The sequence below is a fragment of the Perca fluviatilis genome, chromosome 17 (assembly GCF_010015445.1).
Source record: "Perca fluviatilis chromosome 17, GENO_Pfluv_1.0, whole genome shotgun sequence".
NCBI classification, from domain to species: Eukaryota; Metazoa; Chordata; class Actinopteri; order Perciformes; family Percidae; genus Perca; species Perca fluviatilis.
In genome coordinates, this window is record NC_053128.1 from 20,181,140 (window position 1) to 20,203,148 (window position 22,009).

The following is a 22,009-nucleotide window of genomic DNA, read 5'->3' on the forward strand; positions in this document are numbered from 1 at the left end:
GTTGAAACAAGCACTGCATTGTACATAGGCCTATGTAGGCCTACATTATAGGCCTGTAAACAGTAGTAGCCTACTGTACTAGTATGCTATGTATAATGGTATTGTAAAGTTTGTGTCCATTGTATATGTTGTATAGCTACACATAATAGTATAGCCTATCTATAGGCTAGATAGATAGATAGATAGATAGATAGATAGATAGATAGATAGATAGATAGATAGATAGATAGATAGATAGATAGATAGATAGATAGATAGATAGATCAAAACATATAGGGCCTAGGCCTATACTGCATTATAAAAACAAACAGCCTGCACAAAGTTGTAGAGTGCCCCCTGGCCTCTGTCCACGGTGCTAACAGATTCAGCACCATGGACAGATCTGTACATCTGTTTGCCCAATAACATTAAAAACTGGATGCCAAATTTATCATCTTCACCTTTCTAAATGCAATGAAATAAGATTTGACTTTAGAGTCTCTGTAAAATATTTAATTTCTGTACAATTTGACAGACAACACAGTGAAAGTAAACCAGTGCACCCCCGAGCGGTTTGCGTGGAGAACTGCAGGGTTCTCTCCTGAGAAAATACAAGAGATCATCCTCCTTGCGCCCCCCCCGCTGCGCTTGGTGGAGAGGAGTGTTCATGTTCGGTGGTGGAGAGAGTCCTGTTTGAGGTGATCTGACACACCGAGGGGACGCAGTCAATGACGGGGCAAACCGAAAAGTGAATCGGTGTGGCGTAATCCAAAAACGCCCTCTAAACGCGAGGGTGGCGAGGAGGGACGAAGAGAAAAATAAGAAATAAATCCCTCCCTGCTCTGACAAGGAGGATAGACTGACCATTACATCGCAAAGATGGGGAACAGGGGAATGGAGGATTTGATTCCTCTGGTGAACCGCATGCAGGATGCCTTCTCCGCCATCGGTCAGAACGCGAACCTGGACCTGCCCCAGATCGCCGTGGTGGGGGGCCAGAGTGCGGGGAAAAGCTCGGTGCTGGAGAACTTCGTCGGGAGGTAAGTAGCTTTTCCAGGCTGCGATGCGTGTTGGTGCATCACATAAGCGGCCGCAGTCGCTTTTATTTATTTTTTTCCATCTCACACATCCCAGTCCCCATCCCCCTTCTCAGGCAGGTTTCAATCCACCGCCACAGGCTTCGTTGAAACGGTCCAAATTGTTACACCCTTCACCGTTTAATCCCTCTGTCTTCTTCCACAACGCCAAGGCGATGAGATTATATTGTTAGGCCTACATAAACCCCTAGTGAAGTTCAGTTGTGAACTGATGCATTCAGGGAACAAATTGCTGTTTAAATTATATTTAATATGACAAACCATCTCTGGTATGAGTGCAGAATGCTAGCCAGCTTCTAAACTTGATAATTTTGTCCAAAATCACGCAAAGTTGCACAATGTTTATCATTATAAATCCTATTGCATCTGTCACAGAAGCAGGGTCAATTTACACGCAGACTTCCTGTATAGCACATAGTTACAGGCAGCTTGGTGGATGTGTTGTTTATTACTTTGGCTGGGCTACCATTTTGTAGTCCTCAGGCTATTATATCTTGACCAGGCAAGGGTGCACAATGATGCTCGCTGTGTGTGCATGTGTGGAGAGAGGTTTCAGTCTTGTAAACATGCACAGTTTTCTTCCTGCCAGAGCTGCTGCTGCTGCTGCTGATACATGACAAAGCAAGGGGAACAAATGTGATCTGTTGTGCTGCAGTATGACCTTGCAGACAGAAAGAGAGAGAGAGAGATGGAGAGCTAGAGAGAGAGAGATACATAGAGAGAGAGAGAGAGAGAGAGAGAGAGAGATAGTCCACCTGAGCTTTGAGCCCTTCCAGCTCAGCTCATCCATCTGTCTGCGAGTGCTTATGCTGTAAGTAAAGCTTACTAAATGCAGGCAACAACTAAATGCAGGCAACAACTATTTGTCAGCTCAGTAGCTTGCATTTCACTTGATCTGAAGATTTTCTGTGTAAATCAGCAGTATTTCCTGCTTAAGCAAGGTCAAGACACTGTGGCTCCAAGCAAGCTCAGCCCAATATTAAACAAGGCACGGGTATTACACAACAACATTTAATATATTCCACTGGACAGAGAGGGATCCATCTGTGCAGCAACTGCTTTTTCACCTCTTTTCTTAGATTTGTTTGACAGTGGAGTAAAATAGTTCTCCTCATGGCCATTGAGTGCTAATCCCCATTTTTAAAGTTAGTAGGTGAGGCAAGCCAACTGTTTACATGTCAGGGTAACCTACATACAGTTAGGCATATCAGTTTTGTTAACAAAGTGGTGACGATGTAGCCTAAGTGCCATTCAGGCGATTTAAAGGAGTACTCTACCAAGACTCACAATGGACAGTTACAAAAACTGATTAAAGTATAGGCAGAAGAAACTGAGATTTGTGTTTTTTATTCCATATGTTCATCTTCTTTAAATCCTGGTGCCTACATTACCCACAAGGCAACTTGAACCGCAGACAGTTCCGTCAGAGATCCGGGTGTGTTATACTAGTAGCAGTTAATGCCGCTTCAAGCTGCTAGACTCAAGCAAAGATGAGGAGTGGGCTACAGAGGTTTGGAGAGATGACTTCTTTTCAACTCTGCACATTCAGATTTATTTCATTTTCAAAGTTGTAGTCTTCAGCTCAGCTGCAAAGGGGAGAAAGCAAAAAGTTGTCACTTGTCACTTGCTTTAAAGCCTTTGCGTTTTGTTCGTTAAAACAAGAAATTTGAGCAATTACTATTCAAACAATCACTTTACACTCATTAGGAGGGTCACGTTTTGCCCGACTCACTCAGCTGTAGTCATGGAAACAGCTTGTGCCTAATTACGCTTCTTTGCCCGAGGGACCAGTGGTTTAGACGATCATGACAATAGGCAGAGAAGCGGAAATCGGAAATATTATTACAAGGACATTAAACAGTAATAAAGATGTTGAATGATTTGTTTGTATGTGTCAGTAAAATCTGCAGACAGTATCCTGTCATGCAGCATTTGTTTGTGTTAATGTGTGAGCTCTGCTAGTCCAGCTGCAGTGACGTCATTCAGATCCTCCCATCCTCTTGCTCCTCCAGTCCTCTGCCCCGCCAGTGGCCCATTGTATTTGCATTATCTTGCCTGAACAAACACACACACCCACAACACGCTCTAGCCTACTGTGTGTTTACATGTAAGAGTGCTTTCTTTCTCCATCTCTTCCCCTCTCTCTTTCTCTCATTCAGAAATTCACTTTGATGCCTCTCAGAAAGTCAAGAGATTTTTCTATCAGTTTCAGAAATATTTATTTCTAGTTATTAAGATTCTTGCTTTTTAATCCTTTTTACTTTTAATAAAAACTAAAAGCATTGTTCTCCCTTTGATTGCTATCGCTGCTTACAAGCAATACCAAAGTAAAAGAGACTTGTAAATGACAAATAGACATTTGCATCAGTTATTTCATAAGGCATATTAGCTGTTTAAAGCTGGTTTGGCTTTACTTGTTCTCACCTGTGACAGCATGCACATTATAATGTGTCTACATAAAGTTATATGGGATTTAGGAAAACATTGGCAACTACATAATTAATATAAACCATGTTAAAAGGAGCTTACTATACATCTAGACACAGTTACTCCTAATAGTTCACCATGACACCTTTCCTCTCAGCTGAATTAGATTTTGATGTTGTCAGGTGTGACTCAGGGACAAGGACAGCCAATCTCTTAGTGGTAGACAAGCTGTTGAGATATGCTCTGCTGATGGTATGAGAGAATATCTGAGGACACAATCAAATTGATCTTTTCCCTTTTATCGTTTGTCCTTCAGAGGTTTTTGATCCTGCTTTCATAATTTGTCTTTATGGAGAGTCTACTGTTGTCTCCTTTGTTTTCATTGCTCAGTTCTCTGTTTATCACCTCAGTTCAACCTTCAAGTTTTCGCAGCCCTTTTCTCTCATTCAGTTAAAATTTACCTCAAAGGTGCTTTGTTGCTGTAAAATATTTAAGTGCTCAAGTCCAAAGTAAAGTAAGCAAGGTTAAACTATAATCACAGGGATACAGACAAAAGTAATTTATCTTATTTTATTAAGTCTGCCGTCTGAAACAATGTTGGCCATTGCAAAATTTGTCTTCATTCATTGTTTTCATTCATGCTCTTTGTTGTCTTGGACAATGACAAGTTGAGATGTATTTGGCTGCCTTTGGGGACTGTTCTTTGCTCTTTTCTTCTTAAATGAATAGCAATTTATTTTTCTTTAAATAATTTATGATATATTATTATGATATAATATTTTGTTTTTGGGGCGGTTGATATCTTTTTAGGGCTGCAAGTAACGATTATTTTCATTATTTTTTAATCTTTCAATAAATTGATCATTAATTATTTTAAATTAAATGTAATTATCATTACATTTTAATTAGTGAAAAATGGCAACAAAAATGTCCAGAGCCCAAGAACAGCAAATTGTCAAAAACATCCCAAAATATTTAATTTACAACAATACAAAAGCGTCTAATCAGTTAGTTTAACAGCTGGAAGCTAGTGAATATTTTGCATTTCTGCTTTATAATTGACTTGAAGTAACAACCGCTTATAGAAATTGTTGCTGATTAATTTTATATCAGTTAATCGAAAACTTGTTCCAGGGCTATATCTGTTATACCAGTGCACACAGGTGAAGCATCACTCTCTTATGGTTGTGTCTGAACACCCGTTTCCCATCCCATTTAACCTCCCATGAGTCTCATTAGGACAGACAAAGCTGTACTGGTCTCCAGTGCCTAACACAGGCCATGCCAGCTGGGTGAAACCTGCGCAGGTGGAAGTCGGTATATTTCTCCACATGTTGACTTAGTTTTGACTAAATTCAACAATATTACGTGAGCAGTGTGACATTTTATCTTAAAGGAGGCAAAAAGGTTTAACACTGTATTTACTTTTTTACATATTTGCACCGAAAATGTTTTATTTTATTGATTTGGATGAGTAGGTTATAGAAACAAAATTCAGGTACAAATCCACTCATTATGCTGTGTGAAAGGCTGTCACATAAACAACAACACAGATTAGTGTAAGAGTTTGCCAGTTCCACAGCATGCAGCATATATAGTATGGATAATGTTTCCAAAAGCATAGCGTATGTTCTCAACTGCATGTTTTGTTTTGTCCACTTTCAGAACCACGGACAGCTCTTTCAATACAGCCGGGGTTTTTTTTCTCCAAAATCAGCACCACAGCTGCTTTCCCCTAAAATACATCAAATACTGAACATACCATAGATGATCACTTTCAAGTTAGAATTGCTTTTTATGTATCATATTCATATCATCATAATAGATTCAAGGATACCCTAGTTTATTGTCACCATAGTGGATTAAAGAAACAACTATAAGCTTTTTATTGCTGCACCTCTCATTGGAGGGTTGCCTTGTTTTTAGCACAAAGTAATTTATGGTTGTCCAAGTCCTTTAAAAAGGCCCTTGAAGAGCACAGTTTTGCAAAAAAAACAACAACTAGTTGATAGCAGCATGCAAAAGGAGTAATTAGTAAAAAATAAATCACATACTATATAACGTTCTCCTGGGATGTATTCAAACCCAGGAGGATGCTGCTGCTGCTGCTGCTGCTGCTGCTGCATGGTGTGCAGCCAACTGAAGCACTTTGTTATCAGTAAAGGCCGTTGGCACTAGCACAAACCAGGAACATAAAACCACAACACAGACGTTTTTCTCTCTCCCTGCTGCCATTGCTATTCCAACCCCCACGCAGAGATTAAGTCAATGATATATAGCTGGTTTCATGTATTACATAACACAGAGAAGGCAGCTTCACTCATGTGAAAGACAAGGACAGTCCAGTGCTCCATTAAAGCTTGTATTGTCAAATAAAAGGGGGAGGGAGTGAAATAAAAACACAGAGAAGAAGAGTCTTTTAATGACTTATAGAGGGTGATGCTGCGATAAGATAAACTACCCAGCATACCAATTAAATGAATTAAATGTTGAAATAAACACTGTAATAGTTATCAGGTTGTGTCGTTTTTTTAAGGTAACTGGTCAAATCAATCTGAATTCTTGAGGTAACACTTTATTTTACAGGTTCCATAGTTTACTGATGTTTCCTAGATAGAAACTAATATTTAACTGTTTATTCTTAGCAAGATTCTTGGAAGGGACTATAGAGTCATTTGGTAGTAATAGCAGAGAAAAGGGAGACAGAGTTCAGTTGGTGCACCTCCAATTAATTAATTCCAATGAATTCCTATTATAATAAAGAGACATTGAGTCAGTGCACAGCAGGTCAGCTGAACTTGCAAAAATGTAAAATTAATCTCCAGGCCAGCGTGCAGTTTCCAATCATTTAAGTATCACAATCATTCATCTGTATCTAGCTCTGTGATTGACTACCAACCTTTTCAGGGTGTACCACGCCTCTCGCCCAGTGTACGCTGGGATCGGCTCCAGCCCCCCTATAAAGGATAAGTGGTTACAGATATTGTATGGATGGATAGGGTTATCCTTATCTAGGTTTAAATGAGTGTTTGTTAGTTTTAATTCAGCTCTTTTAGCAATTCTTTCAAGGAAATACCACTGGAAATGAACAACTTCTTATGAACTCTTTAACTACTACATAATTTTCCTCTTTTTAAAAAACAAATAGTCAGTGGAAAAATAAATGACTGAACATTGTGTCTACTTTTCCTGTGATTAGTACTAGGGCTGCAACCAGCCATTATTTTCATCATTGATTAATCTGCTAGACACAGTAAGAGAGAGAAAAAGCAGTCAGTCAGAGACAGAAGAAGAGAGGAGGCCATTTGTCTGATACTGCTACAGAGGATTACCACTAATCTCTGTTTGGGCCACAGTTTACCTGCAATACATTCTCCTATTGGCTCTGGTCTAATCTGGATGTCCACCATCAAGCAACCAGCTGTTTCATTGGCTCCATCTTCAACAAGAATATGTGTAAGTGTGAAAATTCACCAAAAAGCAGTCTCATCTATCTAAGACCCAAATACTGCTTGGAAGGCAAATTGCCTGCTTGTGCTGGTTCACTACTGTCAGAAATCTTATTGCTGCATGGGCAGGATTAGATGAGGCTCGCTGTCTCACCGTGTCTGGGAATCAGAAGTGATGCGACTCATATGAAGAGACCAACAGAGCAGCGTGTTTTGCAAAACAAAACTGAGAGAAAAAACAGAATGAGAATACCCCAAACCAATCTGAACATCTTTAGTCTCTAAGGTATTGTATACGTTTTCTGGGAGAATGTGTGATTATACACATTCATTTGAAATTCTAAAATAGAAATACTACAATAAATGTTCTGATGTTCTACTGCAGCACTATTAAGGAAAATATGTTTCCACAAAACCAATTCAATGTGAAAAGCCCTTTTATACTGCTGAAAACTGTGAAGTCTACTTAAGTTATTAGGTCATCTCTGTGTGTGTGAGCACTCATCCTTGTATCTGTGTAGGTATTGTTTGTACACCACTGAATGTGTGTATAACAAAGAAGTAGTGAGTCATTACTCAACAGCAGCTGGAGCCTACTAGACGTGTGTGTGTGTGTGTGTGTGTGTGTGTGTGTGTGTGTGTGTGTGTGTGTGTGTGTGTGTGTGTGTGTGTGTGTGCGTGGAGCAAATGTCAGTGAGTGAACAAATTATTCAGTTGCTGAAAATTCATTCAATAAAATCTTTTTTGTTCCAACTAATTAGTTACACACAAGGTGCTATAAAAGAAATTAGTCTGATTTGGGCTCAGCTTTGACTGTCCAACAGTGTTGCTCAGTGTGTCTGTGACCTCCCCCTACCCAGATTATTGATTATTGAAAATCAATTAAGAAACTGTAAATGGGTAAAATAACCAAGCAGGAGGGTCTAGTTTTGGTTAATTTACTGAATTAAATTATCTGAAAAATCAATGTCATTGATGTCACATTGATGCAGAAATCCAATAAAAATACAATATTGCTATAAAGTAGTCCTGCCTATTGATTTGGATAACTGCCACTATATAAACACTAATGCAGAATCTCTGGAGGTGGACAAATTTATATTGTGTCATGGTATATATCGTCATATCGACCAACCCTAATAGATAGATAGATAGATAGATAGATAGATAGATAGATAGATAGATAGATAGATAGATAGATAGATAGATAGATAGTGGGTAAATGTTTCTGTTAAAAGTGAAAGTGCTCTCAGACAGACACCGACTGCTGATTGCACTTATAGGAAAGTGCTTGTTGAAGGTATCTTGATGTAACCTTAAAATCTCTTTGAGTCTTTGTCACTGTCTATCGTCTCTCTTCATGTTGCAAAAAAATATCTGCAGTTCTAATTGTCTTGACTGTTTTGCTCCTTTTATTTATTTATTTAATTTCTCTCCTCTGTATCTGTAGTCTGTGCTTATGGCAGTCAAATGAGTGTGAGTGTTTTTATCCCCCCACCTCACTGTCGGGGGATGAAAACACAGGAAGGTGGGGGTGGAGGGACACTCACCATCTTAGCAGGATTAGGTGAATGATGAGTAAACAGAGAGAGATAGTCTTTCCAGTACTATATACACGTGTCTCTGTGCTGTGGCTTCTCCTCTCATTTGGAGGATCCTTGTGGTAACAGTTTGAGGGGAGGGTGAGGAGTGAAGTGAGAGGAAGACCTGTAGTTAAGGCTATCTGTCTTCACTAAAAGGCATCCAAGTGGGAAAGAGAGACAGCCACATACACACTTACAGCTGGCAGGCAGGTAGACCAGCAGATGGTCAGACACACATAAGAGAGAGAGAGAGAGCAGAGTTTCCTTTGTTGTAAAAGGCTGCATTATAACAACAAACACTGAAACAATAATGAAGCTTCCTATCTGTGCTGTATCCAGTGTAGCAGGTGTAGAGGATTATCAAACATTAACTATGATGTCTTTTCATGCTTTCATACTTTTCCAACACACTGCAGGTTGAGAAAAGATTAAGAAAGACAGATCTGCAGAACTCAGCACCTGCAGTTTTATATTATATTATATATTATAATATTATTATTATTATAACATGCACTTCAGTATTCCACAAACATTTACTGTGATGGAAATGAGCAGTCTTGTGTCTATCACCTTAATCAGTTTGTTGTTTTTGATTAAATAAATATTCTTTTATTGTCCATTTTTGATTTGATCACTGGCGGATTATGTTACCTTTGGCCTGATTCCCCCTGTTTCCAGTTATTATGCTAAGCTAAGCTTACCAGCTACTGCCCCCACTCTATGTTTAAATCACAGACATGAGGGTATCAATATCCTCATCTAACTCTTAGAAAGAAAGCAAATATTTCCCAAAATGTTGAGCTATTCCTCTAAAACACCTCCTCTAAAGCACTTAATTGTAAGTCGCTTTGGATAAAAGCGTCAGCTAAATGACATGTAATGTAATGTAATGTAAAACTAGAGCAGAATGGATGTATTGTAACTCCCAAACATTCACCATATACTCAGAAAGAATAAAATAAATAAGTTTATAGTACAGGGACATAGTGACGGTTAAACGTGATCCTCACGTTGAACATTTAATTGCTGAATTGGCTTTTTCTGGTTTAAGGTCACAGTTTTGAACAGAAGCAGTTCAGCACATGACTCATGTATCCAAACTGCCTCAGGCTTTGCTTGAGGTTCAAACAGAGGACTTGTCTATTTCTTATTCATGTCGGCCAGTTGATTATTGTTCCTAAAGATTCAGATATTAAACAATTTATCTGAGCGTCGTATGATTTGAATGCATTTAAAACTTTTTCATATTGGATTGGATATTTATGGAAACATTAAATTGCTCTATACAATGTTAGATTGAAAACTATGTTTCTTTAACAAACCCTTGTTATTGCTGCTTTAAGCACATACACTAACATAAACACAGGCACACTCACGCACACACACACACACACACACACACACACACACACACACACACACACACACACACACACACACACACACACACACACACACACACAAACCCCCACACACACACACACACACACACATCATGCATCACTGACTGTCCAGTCAGCTGGTTGAGGAGCACACAGTGCCAGTGGTGAGATGACGCTGATGTTGCATAAGTAGCTGAACATGCCCAAGGAAAACAGTGTTTTGTTCATAGATAGTCATCTGTATGGACACACACACACACGCTCATGCATTCACAAACACACACTTCACCCCTCAGACACAGCTGGACAGAGTTTTAGGCGATAATAGATGTAAAACATTTTAATTTGCATGGACACATCCAGAAAATCCTCTATTGCTCTCCAACAAACTAAGAGAGTAGATGGACAGAAATTGCAATATTGCAAGACAGGAAATACTTATTTTTGAAAGAACTGTTTTACTGTATTAGGTTTGCTCTCAGAAATTGGAATAGTTGCTAAGTGAACATCATAAAGGCTCAAATGCTAGAATACTGGCACACATTTGAATCATCATCAATTTAGAAGGAAAACTGCTGAAGAAACTACAGTAGCTCTGTTTTGTAGCTTTCTACTTGGCTTTATATTTGTGAACCATTCGTGTTTCTCATCTGTTGTACTGTTTGGTGGTTTCTCCACCCTGCTGAGGAAGTCTCGATTCTCTTTTCAATGACAAAGTTAAAACATCCATCGAAGCTGCTGCACAGTTGTATTGACTCCCAAAGGCAATGTCAGTGTCTATAAAATGTCAGTTTTTGTCTATTTTGCCTTTGTTTATCAAACAGTTCACTTATTTGTCAAGCAATTTTGTAAAGTTATATGCGGTGCACTCACTGTACTAAGTTATAGTATAGTTATATTTATATTATAGTTGATAGTGTTATTGTTTTAGCAATAAAATGCTGACACAGAAACATTGTAGATTGTATGAATGTAACATAATTATAATACAGTCAAAATGTTATTCATAGAGCAAACAAAATATATTTTTTCATTGTATATATATACATATATATATATATATATATATATATACATATATATATTTTCCTACTGTATTAGATGTACCTACAATGGTGATTCCTGTAGAAAAAGCACTGCAGTAAATCAAAAGGACATTTAGCCTGGTGGGACCACAGCTGTTATTCAGCATTGCACTTCACACACAAACACCCACACATTTCCACTTGCTTGTTGTGTTCCCAAAGCCTCGAGATGCTGATTCATTATCACTGACTCATGCTCTGTTGTCATTTGGTTATTTGGTTAATCATATTGTTGTCCCTCTGCATTGTTGTTTACTGGCCATCTCCCTTTCTGTGTGTCTGTTGTGTTACAGGGATTTCCTTCCCCGTGGCTCTGGCATTGTGACTCGCCGTCCTTTGGTTCTGCAGCTGATAAACAGCCCCACAGGTAAAAACATTGTATCCATAATAAACATCTATGGAGGTTCTTGTCTCCATCAGCTGACTGGTGGAGAGATCCTGGCATTCAAAATGTGGGGTTGATTTGAACATGCTGTCCATGAGTAAGTGTTTAGTTCCGAAAAAATTGCAACAATTGTATTTTAAGAGAGAAGTTGTCAGTGTATTATTTTTTATTCAATGCTGTAGGAGTTTGGTTGAAGCCAGCATCTAGTGGCCATTAAACAAATTGCATCTTTAAGCAATTCTACACTGATTTTGACATTTAACAGCAAACCCTCTTCCCCTTCTCCACTCCCATTCTTGTGTTTTACTTAAAAAGACAAACGTTAAGACACTGACACAGCCTTTAGCTCCCACAGGCTCAAACCTCCCCTCTTTCCTCTGGACTCTAAACATTCCTCCTCCACACTCCTCAAAGTTAAACCTTCCTGCTGCATCTTTTCCTATGCATTCATCTCTACACACTTTGAGATGATGATGACAACATCCTCATGTTACCATGGTTCCACTTTATTAGGTTGTTGCAGGGTCTGCTAACAGGCTTTTCTCACAGCTTACTTGTGGTGTAAATCAGAAATGAATTAAACTTGATTTCATTTAATACCTTGTTATTTATTACCTGGATGACATTATGGCAGTGGTTTGGTCAAACTGTGAGGCGGCTCACAGAGATCAGTAATGTACTCTAACACCCTCAGTTCCAATTGCTGGAATTTGCATAAAAATGTGTTCTTCTCTAAAAAAAAAAAAAAAAAAAGCTGATTATCTCCCAAATCAAGGTCAGACAAAGAATGATTTTCAGGAGTTCCAAAATACATTAATATTTGCATTAAAGTAAGAAAATCTCCATTATTTCCCAGGTGAAAATTGGGCTCAATTCAGCATTTCTCCTCTTTACTGTCTTCTTTACTGTCTTCTTTTCTGCGTATTCTTATCGCCTTCCTTTTTTCTACAATTTCACATTCATTAATTTGGTTCTTTTTCCAGAACATGCCGAGTTCCTCCACTGTAAGGGCAAAAAGTTCACAGATTTTGATGAGGTCCGGCAGGAGATAGAGGCAGAGACTGACCGCATCACCGGGGCCAACAAGGGCATCTCCCCTGTGCCCATCAACCTGCGTGTCTACTCCCCTAATGGTGAGGCTGACAAAACTCTATTTATATTTCTACACAGATACTAGTTTGCGGTGACTTATTCTGCATGTCTGACTTCAATAATTTATGTAGCAACCAAGCTTTTTATTAGGCAACAATGCATCTGAAGAAGCTCTCTTCAGTTTGCTAAGCTTTCTCCTGCTCCCGTTTCTTCTCTCAGTGCTGAACCTGACCCTGGTGGACCTGCCGGGTATGACCAAAGTGCCGGTGGGCGACCAACCTGCAGACATCGAGTCCCAGATTAGAGAAATGCTGATGCAGTTTGTCACCAAGGATAACTGCCTGATGCTGGCTGTATCCCCGGCCAACTCTGATCTGGCCAACTCAGATGCTTTAAAGATTGCCAAAGAGGTCGACCCTCAGGGTGAGTGTATGCACACACACGCACGCACACGCAGACACACACACACACACACACACACACAAACGCACACACGCATGCACACACACACACACACAGTACTTTTTATTAAAGTAAATTGTGCAGGACTTTTGCTTGTACTGAATTATTTTTACATTGTGATATTGATCCTTTTCTTAACTAAATGATCTAAATATGCTATTACTAATATTACTAGTATTGTATTTACAGCATCAGAAATTATTTTCAGTGTAGTTTTCAGTTCCATTTTTCAGGATTGGTTTGTTGTCATTGTGGGGTGTGTGTTTATTTGTGTGCGTGTAGGTATGAGGACCATTGGTGTGATCACAAAGCTGGACCTGATGGACGAGGGGACAGATGCTAAGGACATCCTGGAGAATAAGCTGCTTCCACTCAGGAGGGGTGAGCACACACACCTACACACTCACACAATCAGTACAGTACTTGTACTCTCTTCTTCAGGGTCCTCACAATGACACACTGTTTCCCTCTTGTGGTAGTAAGGCAGTCATACTTAAAGATAGTCAATGCTCTAAACACACAAAAAAAACAGAAAAAAGATTGATGGATATAGGGAATAGGGTGTGGTAAAACAATACTGAGTAAGAAATCAAAAGACAGACAGAGAGATGGAAGACAGGAAGAATTGGAGAGGAGAAGCAGGGAAGGGGGCAAAGAGAAGAACACTTTTGAAAAAGAGCTTGCATGTATCTTGCGGGCTGCCCTTTAATGCAATGTGCTGATGTGGTACTTTTCTTTTCCATTTGCACTTGGTTAGGACCCAGGCATGTGCTTTTGAATATTTTCCATGTCCTTTGTTTTTTCTACTTTCCCCCCTCCTTCTTTTACTCCCCATCTCTCGCTGTCTAATCTGGATGTTCACTTTTACAAGTCTGCTGGCTCACAGTTGCATTAGTTATAGAGCATGAAACAGCCTTTAACCGGGTGATGCATGAGAAAACTTAACTGGAGGTGAAATGGGATCTGCATGACCTGAACTCTCCTAGTTGTTTCTCCCTTTTTTATTTTTCTCTTTCTGTCTTACAGTACAAACTTGGACACATACATACAGACATTTACTCATGTAGTTCCTCCTTCCTTATTTTCTCTCCTCAATTCCTTCTTCATTCTATATTCTTTTCTTTAAACCCATGTGTCCTGAAATGTGTTTTTTCCAGGCTAAACATTATTTAACACAGTTTTAAGCAGTTTGGTCCTGGAGGGGCTGTATATATTAGGTTTAGCTGCTCAAACAATGTTCATATGTAGAAAATCCACATTGCTCTAATGCAAGATTATACTATCTTCCAGTCAAATTACCAGCCAGGCCACAAGTGTTGAATCTGTTCCAGTCTGCTCTCAAAAATTCCAGGAAGTGATAAAAAAAATTGGAGTCCTGCAAATCTCGTAGCGTTTCAGTCTGTATTGTAAATGTCTGTGGGACTCTTGTCTATCCAGGTTACATCGGTGTGGTGAACAGAAGCCAAAAGGACATAGATGGCAGGAAGGACATCAATGCTGCTATGGCTGCTGAGAGGAAGTTTTTTCTCTCCCACCCTGCATATAGACACCTGGCCGACCGTATGGGAACTCCCTACCTCCAGAAAATCCTCAATCAGGTGTGTAAAGGAGTGACAGAGGGAGAGCGTCGGTCACATGCCACTAGTATGTCCATTCATGGGTCCTGTACAGCATTCTAATTCGAACATTCCCCATATTCCCAGTGATCTAACTCTGACCTTTGACCTGCACAGCAACTGACCAACCACATCCGGGACACCCTGCCGGGTCTGCGGGCCAAGCTGCAGAGTCAGCTTCTCTCCATAGAGAAGGAGGTGGAAGAGTACAAGAACTTCAGACCTGACGATCCGTCTCGCAAGACCAAGGCTCTGCTCCAGTGAGTAGATACAGCAGAAGACATTTAGATAGAAACAGACCAACAGACTCATTGATATCTGTGCCTCCCTGCAGGATGGTGCAGCAGTTCTCTGTGGACTTTGAGAAGTGTATAGAGGGCTCCGGGGACCAGATTGACACAGCTGAGCTGTCAGGTGGTGCCAGAATCAATCGCATCTTCCATGAACGCTTTCCCTTTGAACTGGTCAAGGTGTGTGTCTGCCAGATGTTGTGTGTGTGTGTGTGTGTGTGTGTGTGTGTGTGTGTGTGTGTGTGTGTGTGTGTGTGTGTGTGTGTGTGTGTGTGTGATTTGGTTTGATAGTTTATTTAGACACTGTATGAAAATTATTGGAAGAAGGGAAGGGGTAATGAAGCTAAAATGTCCCCAGCTATATTCTCTCTATATCTCTATATTCTCTATATTCATCAGTATTTTCTTTGGATCCTTCACATGTCTAAAAAAAACCACCTGCAACACCCTCTCCCTCAGATATTAAAATATAGTACTAACCCTAACTCCACAAGGTAAGGGACGACATTTTTGCAACAAAAAAACATCTGTTTTTGCAGACTTTGGCGCAACCTCCAAACCCTAAACACGCCCGTTCTATAGCTGTAAATATTTATGCACAACAGATTCTAAAGACCTCAAATTCTTTGGAACATTTATCAGACTTCTCATTATGTTTGTGGCATTATAGCTTGTTTAGTCTGCAGAAAAAGATTTTTTGAGTGAGTGTGCTGAGAGTCTATCTGAATTTTGTTGAACTGTCTTGGTGCGGAGGGTTAAATAAAGTGGGAAATACCCTGGAATCAGAAAAAAGAAGGACAATTCTGTATAGATTGCATAAGAATAATGAAGACTGAAAAATATCCTACATAGAAGCATATCTTACTTTATGACAAACATCTCTCTGTGTCTCTTTACAACGTTACGTCTCTCCCTCCTGGGTAGCCTCCTTTCCCAGCCTCAGAAGGAGAGAAGGCCTCCTTCAGGAATCAGATTCTGGGTTTTCGGCCCCAAACACTCCGTGTTTCCTCCCTCTCAGTTTAACAGCCACCTCTCCTATTGTTGTCTCTTCAATCTCACTTCCCCACCTCACCTTCTTCCTTCTGTTTCTCTCACTCCATCATCATATACAGTGCCTTGCGAAAGTATTCGGCCCCCTTGAACTTTTCGACCTTTTGCCACATTTCAGGCCTCAAACATAAAGATATAAAACTGTAATTTTTTGTGAAGAATCAACAACAAGTGGGACACAATAATGAAGTGGAACGAAATTTATTGGATATTTCAAACCTTTTAAACAAATAAAAAACTGAAATATTGGGCGTGCAAAATTATTCAGCCCCCTTTAAGTTAATACTTTGTAGCGCCACCTTTTGCTGCGCGATTACAGCTGTAAGTGGCTTGGGGTATGTCTCTATCAGTTTTGCACATCGACAGACTGACAATTTTGCCCATTCCTCCTTGCAAAACAGCTCGAGCTCAGTGAGGTTGGATGGAGAGCGTTTGTGAACAGCAGTTTTCAGTTCTTTCCACAGATTCTCGATTGGTTGCGGTCTGGACTTTGACTTGGCCATTCTAACACCTGGATATGTTTATTTGTGAACCATTCCATTGTAGATTTTGCTTTATGTTTTGGATCATTGTCTTGTTGGAAGACAAATCTCCGTCCCAGTCTCAGGTCTTTTGCAGACTCCATCAGGTTTTCTTCCAGAATGGTCCTGTATTTGGCTCCATCCATCTTCCCATCAATTTGAACCATCTTCCCTGTCCCTGCTGAAGAAAATCAGGCCCAAACCATGATGCTGCCACCACCATGTTTGACAGTGGGGATGGTGTGTTCAGGGTGATGAGCTGTGTTGCTTTTACGCCAAACATAACGTTTTGCATTGTTGCCAAAAAGTTCGATTTTGGTTTCATCTGACCACAGCACCTTCTTCCACATGTTTGGTGTGTCTCCCAGGTGGCTTTTGGCAAACTTTAAACGACACTTTTTATGGATATCTTTAAGAAATGGCTTTCTTCTTGCCACTCTTCCATAAAGGCCAGATTTGTGCAGTATACGACTGATTGTTGTCCTATGGACAGAGTCTCCCAGCTCAGCTGTAGATCTCTGCTGTTCATCCAGAGTGATCATGGGCCTCTTGGCTGCATCTCTGATCAGTCTTCTCCTTGTATGAGCTGAAAGTTTAGAGGGACGGCCGGGTCTTCGTAGATTTGTAGTGGTCTGATACTCCTTCCATTTCAATATTATCGCTTGCACAGTGCTCCTTGGGATGTTTAAAGCTTGGGAAATCTTTTTGTATCCAAATCCGGCTTTAAACTTCTCCCCAACAGTATCTCGGACCTGCCTGGTGTGTTCCTTGTTCTTCATGATGCTCTCTGCGCTTTACACGGACCTCTGAGACTATCACAGAGCAGGTGCATTTATACGGAGACTTGATTACACACAGCTGGATTCTATTTATCATCATTAGTCATTTAGGTCAACATTGGATCATTCAGAGATCCTCACTGAACTTCTGGAGAGAGTTTGCTGCACTGCAAGTAAAGGGGCTGAATAATTTTGCACGCCCACTTTTTCAGTTTTTTATTTGTTAAAAAAGTTTGAAATAGCCAATGAATTTCGTTCCACTTCATAATTGGGACCCACTTGTTGTTGATTCTTCACAAAAAATTACAGTTTTATATCTTTACGTTTGAGGCCTGAAATGTGGCAAAAGGTCGAAACGTTCAAGGGGGCCGAATACTTTCGCAAGGCACTGTATATCCACATGTTATCCCTCCCCCACATCCTCTCTGTTCACCTTTCACATCTTCTTTACCACAAACCTGTCCTTACTCCATCCAACTCCCCCAACGTCTGTCTCTCTAAGCCTTTTACCTCCCCCCCTTACATGTTTGATCCTTTTTCACTTTCTCTCTCAGTTGGCCTGTTCCCGTCCCTTCCTTCCTCTCCCTCTTTTCATAAACCCCTCTCCTCTGTCCTCTCTCGCCCTCCCTCTGAGGATATACATCTTACTGTCTGTGACTGAGGCCTCAAAAAATGCCCTGTGGGTATTGCAGTAATTAAAAGTGAGGTACTTTAAATATAAAATAAAAACAAATTGTATAGAAATATAGTAGTAGTATAATAGTATAATATATCATCTTATATACCCTACTTCCAATGTTAATCTGTGGGATAGCAAGTGTGGATAAGGTTGGCAAAATAAAAGCAGCAGTGGTTCTCAACATTTTCAGCTTGTGACTTGCTATTAGCTTTATTTGAAAATAAAGAATTGATGAATCAAGAGAGAGAAAGGTTTATATTAATATACTGTTTTTGTTTTCTTGTTTTTCTTTTTAAATACTTATATTTGAGTTTACTCAATGAATTGTATGTATGTATTTTTTTTAATCATCTTATTATCCTTGATGCTTTGGCAATATTGTTTTTTCTGACATTCATGCCAATAAAAGCAATTTTAATTGAATTGAATTGAAAGGTTTAAGTGATCCATGAATTTGTGAGAGAAAGAATGCATATAACCATACTTAATCCTCCCTGTTGTCTCTGTTTCTTTTGCAGATGGAGTTTAATGAGAAAGAGCTCCGCAAGGAGATCAGCTACGCCATAAAGAACATTCACGGAATCAGGCACGTCCGCCTTCCCCCTCTCTCTCTCCACTTCCCTCTGTCTCTCCCTCTCTCTCTCTCTCTCTCTCCCTCTCTCTCTCTCTCTCTCTCTTTCTCTCTCTCTCCCTCTCTCTCTCTCTCTCTCTCACTCTCTCTCACTCTCTCTCTCTCTCTCTCCATCTCAGTCACCTCTGCTGGCCAGACTGCACCTACAGTAACTGACTTTGCTTATCTAATCACAAAGACCTCTATACTTAGATTGAATGCTCTGTTGGATGTTACTGTAATGCCATCAGTACACTTAGAGGAGATTTGGGATCAGATAGGTGACTTCTGGTTGCAGGGTATTTGTTTTGTGGCCTTTCCATTTGTTTTTGTTTTCTTTTTCCATCCATGCCGGTGTGTGTGCATATGTACTGTATCATCTAATAAGGCCGAAAACTCATCTAAATTTATATTTGGTGACAGAATGTATTTAAAATAGTGTTTGGTCTGTCTGAATCTGGTAATAACTGAATATAGTAAGAAGCAGTAGATATGGGTTTTATGGGTCCAGTGCACACCTCCAAAGTTGCAGCCTGTTCTTGTGATGAGTTTTCAGGGATGTAGTTTCCATTGCAATAGTATTTTGCGTACTTACTGTATGTACAATTTAGATCTTTCCCTCTCTCGGTCTAATTTGTGTCTGGTTATGTTTGGGGGTAAGGCTCAGAGACGGAGGGTAATTCTTTACAATTAACACTCTTCTCTTTACCCAACCCTCCTCCCTCCTTCTTTCTCTCCACCATCCTTCTCTTTTTTTGGCCCTGTGGCTGGTTCTCTTTCTGTCGGGCAGAACTGGCCTCTTCACCCCGGACATGGCCTTTGAGACCATTGTGAAAAGGCAGATTGGGAAGATTAAAGAGCCATGCACCAAATGTGTGGACATGGTCATTTCTGAGCTAGTCAATACGGTTAGGCAGTGTACCAAGAAGGTAAAACATAAAAGTAAACAGTGGATAGCACTTTTTATTTTATTTTCAACCCTCATCTGCAAAGTCCCTCTGATGTTCACTCCCTTTTACTGTAACCACCTGGCTCTCTCCAGCCCTCGTTGTGTTTTTGGACAGCGAGGGGACACCTGGAGTGGCAGGGTGGGCTGCGGTAAACTGTACCTGCCTACCTGCCTACTGTACTGCTTTGGACAAGTTTTGCTGGACAGGCTGGCCGTGGTAGAAAACTGTGCAGAAAACCAGTGGAGGCTTAGCGGTCATCAAAATATGGTTGCCTATAAAGATTAAATGTCAGAGCAGTCTTAGCTCAGAACTTGAGTTTAAGACTTTGATTAGCACTGATCTGTGATGACTTATTGTAATCCCTTACATTTTGAAAAGCAAGAATTAAAGAGTGGCCTCAGTAAGGCTGCACAGTAATGTGGATGGTTTTGAGCTGCATCCCAATTCCACACTATGTACTAACATGTACACTATATGATGTCATAGTATACTGTTTGCAGTTAGTAGACAACAAATTAGTGTGCTTAACTCATTTCTACTAACAGGACATTATGCAATATGCACACTGACATTACTTTTGAATACTACTGCCATTTCAATTTACTGTAAACTAGCTAGATGTTTTTTCCTAAAGAGTTTCCAAAGCCCTGAAATATATTCTTCATCTTGTGCACTTGTTTGCACAATATATTATTTTGTTTGGACAAGATATTATCTTGTTTGCACATATATGTTCTAATATGTTGAGTGCACAGCTGAGAGCTGGTCTTTAGTGTGGAAATGGGACACAACTTAAGTTTTCTTTCAACCTCCTGTCCCTCTTGAGGCAGTCTCTGTGCAAGCTTTGTTGTAAAGAAAATATTATCACCACTTTGGAGAGATTTAAAATTTGATTTTGGTACATTTACTCGAGTAGTTTTCAAGTCAAGGAGTGTGCTACAACATTGACTAAGAAAATCTTTCAACCTTTGCTTGCATACAAAGGTATACACGTGTTTATCATCATCCGTCAACCATTTAAAATACCTGGCAGCCATGTTGGATGACCTCAGCAGCGTCCAGACTTTCTTGTGTGTGAGGCTGCAGCCGTGCACCTGCAGTAGACAAGAGCCATGTAAATTGTATTTTAACGGCTCTTCAACAGGCCTCGGGGGTCCCACTCTCAGCTACAGACGCTTGTGAGTGTGGCCAAAAGAAAAAGCAGTAGTATTTTATCCAAATTGATCCACTGTGACCAAACAGTTTCAACAGCGGTTGGACTGCAACAACCTGGAGGCCCTGGGATAATAAATGTTATGATTACGCTCCCGCTGGAAGTCAGGAAAAGGAGGGATGGGTGGAGAAAGGGTCAACACCAGAAGGGATCAGGGCGTTTTGCCTGAATGTTGGGGTGCACAGCTGCGGTCTCGTAGTGCGTCGCTTGGAGGTTTTGGCTTCTGGAATTGTGCAGGCTGGAAGCTCTCTCTTTTTCCTCCTCTTTCTCTCATCTTTCCTCCAGCGAGACTCCAGCACTGTCCTGTTGTAGAATGGCGGCTTCAGGGGAAACTAAATGTCCCACTTGCATTTTCTTCCTTCTGTGTTGTTTATCCCCCCCACACCTCCACACCTCTCCTTGTCTTTTCTATCTCTGCTCTGTTGTTTCTTCTGTTCCATCTCTTCTTCTTACAACTCTTCATTTTGTGCTTTTACTTCTCCTCTTTCTCCACCTTTTTTTTGTCGTCTTTCTTTTTTTGTTTTTTCACTCCACTTTCCCGTGCCTCCTGCCTATCCCCACAGGACGGGGCTGTTCACCCCTGACCTGGCCTTTGAGGCCATAGTGAAAAAGCAGATCCAAAAGCTGAAGGAGCCAACACTGAAGTGTATAGATATGGTAGTGAGCGAACTCACCTCCACCATACGAAAGTGTAGTCAAAAGGTAAAATGCCAAAGAGAATAAAGCCACTTTTACAGTCTCTGTTAATTGCACAGGGAGGGGTAGACCGATGGCTGGGCATTCAAGTATTGATATCTAGAGAAGTATGAGAGAAAAAAACTGATTTCTTATAGTATTCTTTAAGTATTTTAAAGAGTGCCATTTAGACATATATAATGAAATAAAAATCTCCTTATGGTTGGGAAAATGAGCAAGAATTCTCTACTACGTTGATGTGGAACTTAATGTGCTGTGTTTAACATCAAAATGTAAATTACCATCTAAGCATACTAAGGCAGACAATTGATTGTTTGCATATCAATTTAATATAACCATTAAACACTTAAAAATAGTGCTAAATAAGCTAACGTTTGCTATAGACTGCCCTTAAAAACAATAAGTAATACATAATGTAATTTATATATCCCTCGTAGATACTAAATCACAAATCTACAGCTAAGCTAGCGGTTCTGTAAGGCTGTACTTGAGCTTGTACTGAGCTAAATGCTAATGTCAGCATGCCAATATGCTCATAATGATTTTTTACCAGGTATAATTGCCATATTCACCATCTTAGTATAGAGTATTAGCATGCTAAAATTTGCTAATTATCACTAAACAGAAAGTACAGCCTAGACTGATGGGATGCAGGTATGTGGTC

At 40.1% G+C, this 22,009-nt stretch overlaps 1 protein-coding gene across 1 annotated transcript in view; it reads left to right on the plus strand.

Annotated features, from left to right (window-relative positions):
* Positions 1-605: 605 nt before the first annotated feature.
* Positions 606-22,009, plus strand: part of dnm1a (dynamin 1a) — a 54,263-nt gene continuing 32,859 nt past the window's right edge. The window contains exons 1-10 of the mRNA XM_039779813.1: positions 606-1,019; positions 11,296-11,369; positions 12,371-12,520; positions 12,699-12,902; positions 13,224-13,322; positions 14,379-14,539; positions 14,675-14,817; positions 14,892-15,027; positions 18,395-18,462; positions 19,277-19,415. Of these exons, the coding sequence (XP_039635747.1) occupies positions 859-1,019; positions 11,296-11,369; positions 12,371-12,520; positions 12,699-12,902; positions 13,224-13,322; positions 14,379-14,539; positions 14,675-14,817; positions 14,892-15,027; positions 18,395-18,462; positions 19,277-19,415 (1,335 nt within the window). The 5' untranslated portion in view covers positions 606-858. The remainder of the gene's footprint in view (positions 1,020-11,295; positions 11,370-12,370; positions 12,521-12,698; positions 12,903-13,223; positions 13,323-14,378; positions 14,540-14,674; positions 14,818-14,891; positions 15,028-18,394; positions 18,463-19,276; positions 19,416-22,009) is intronic.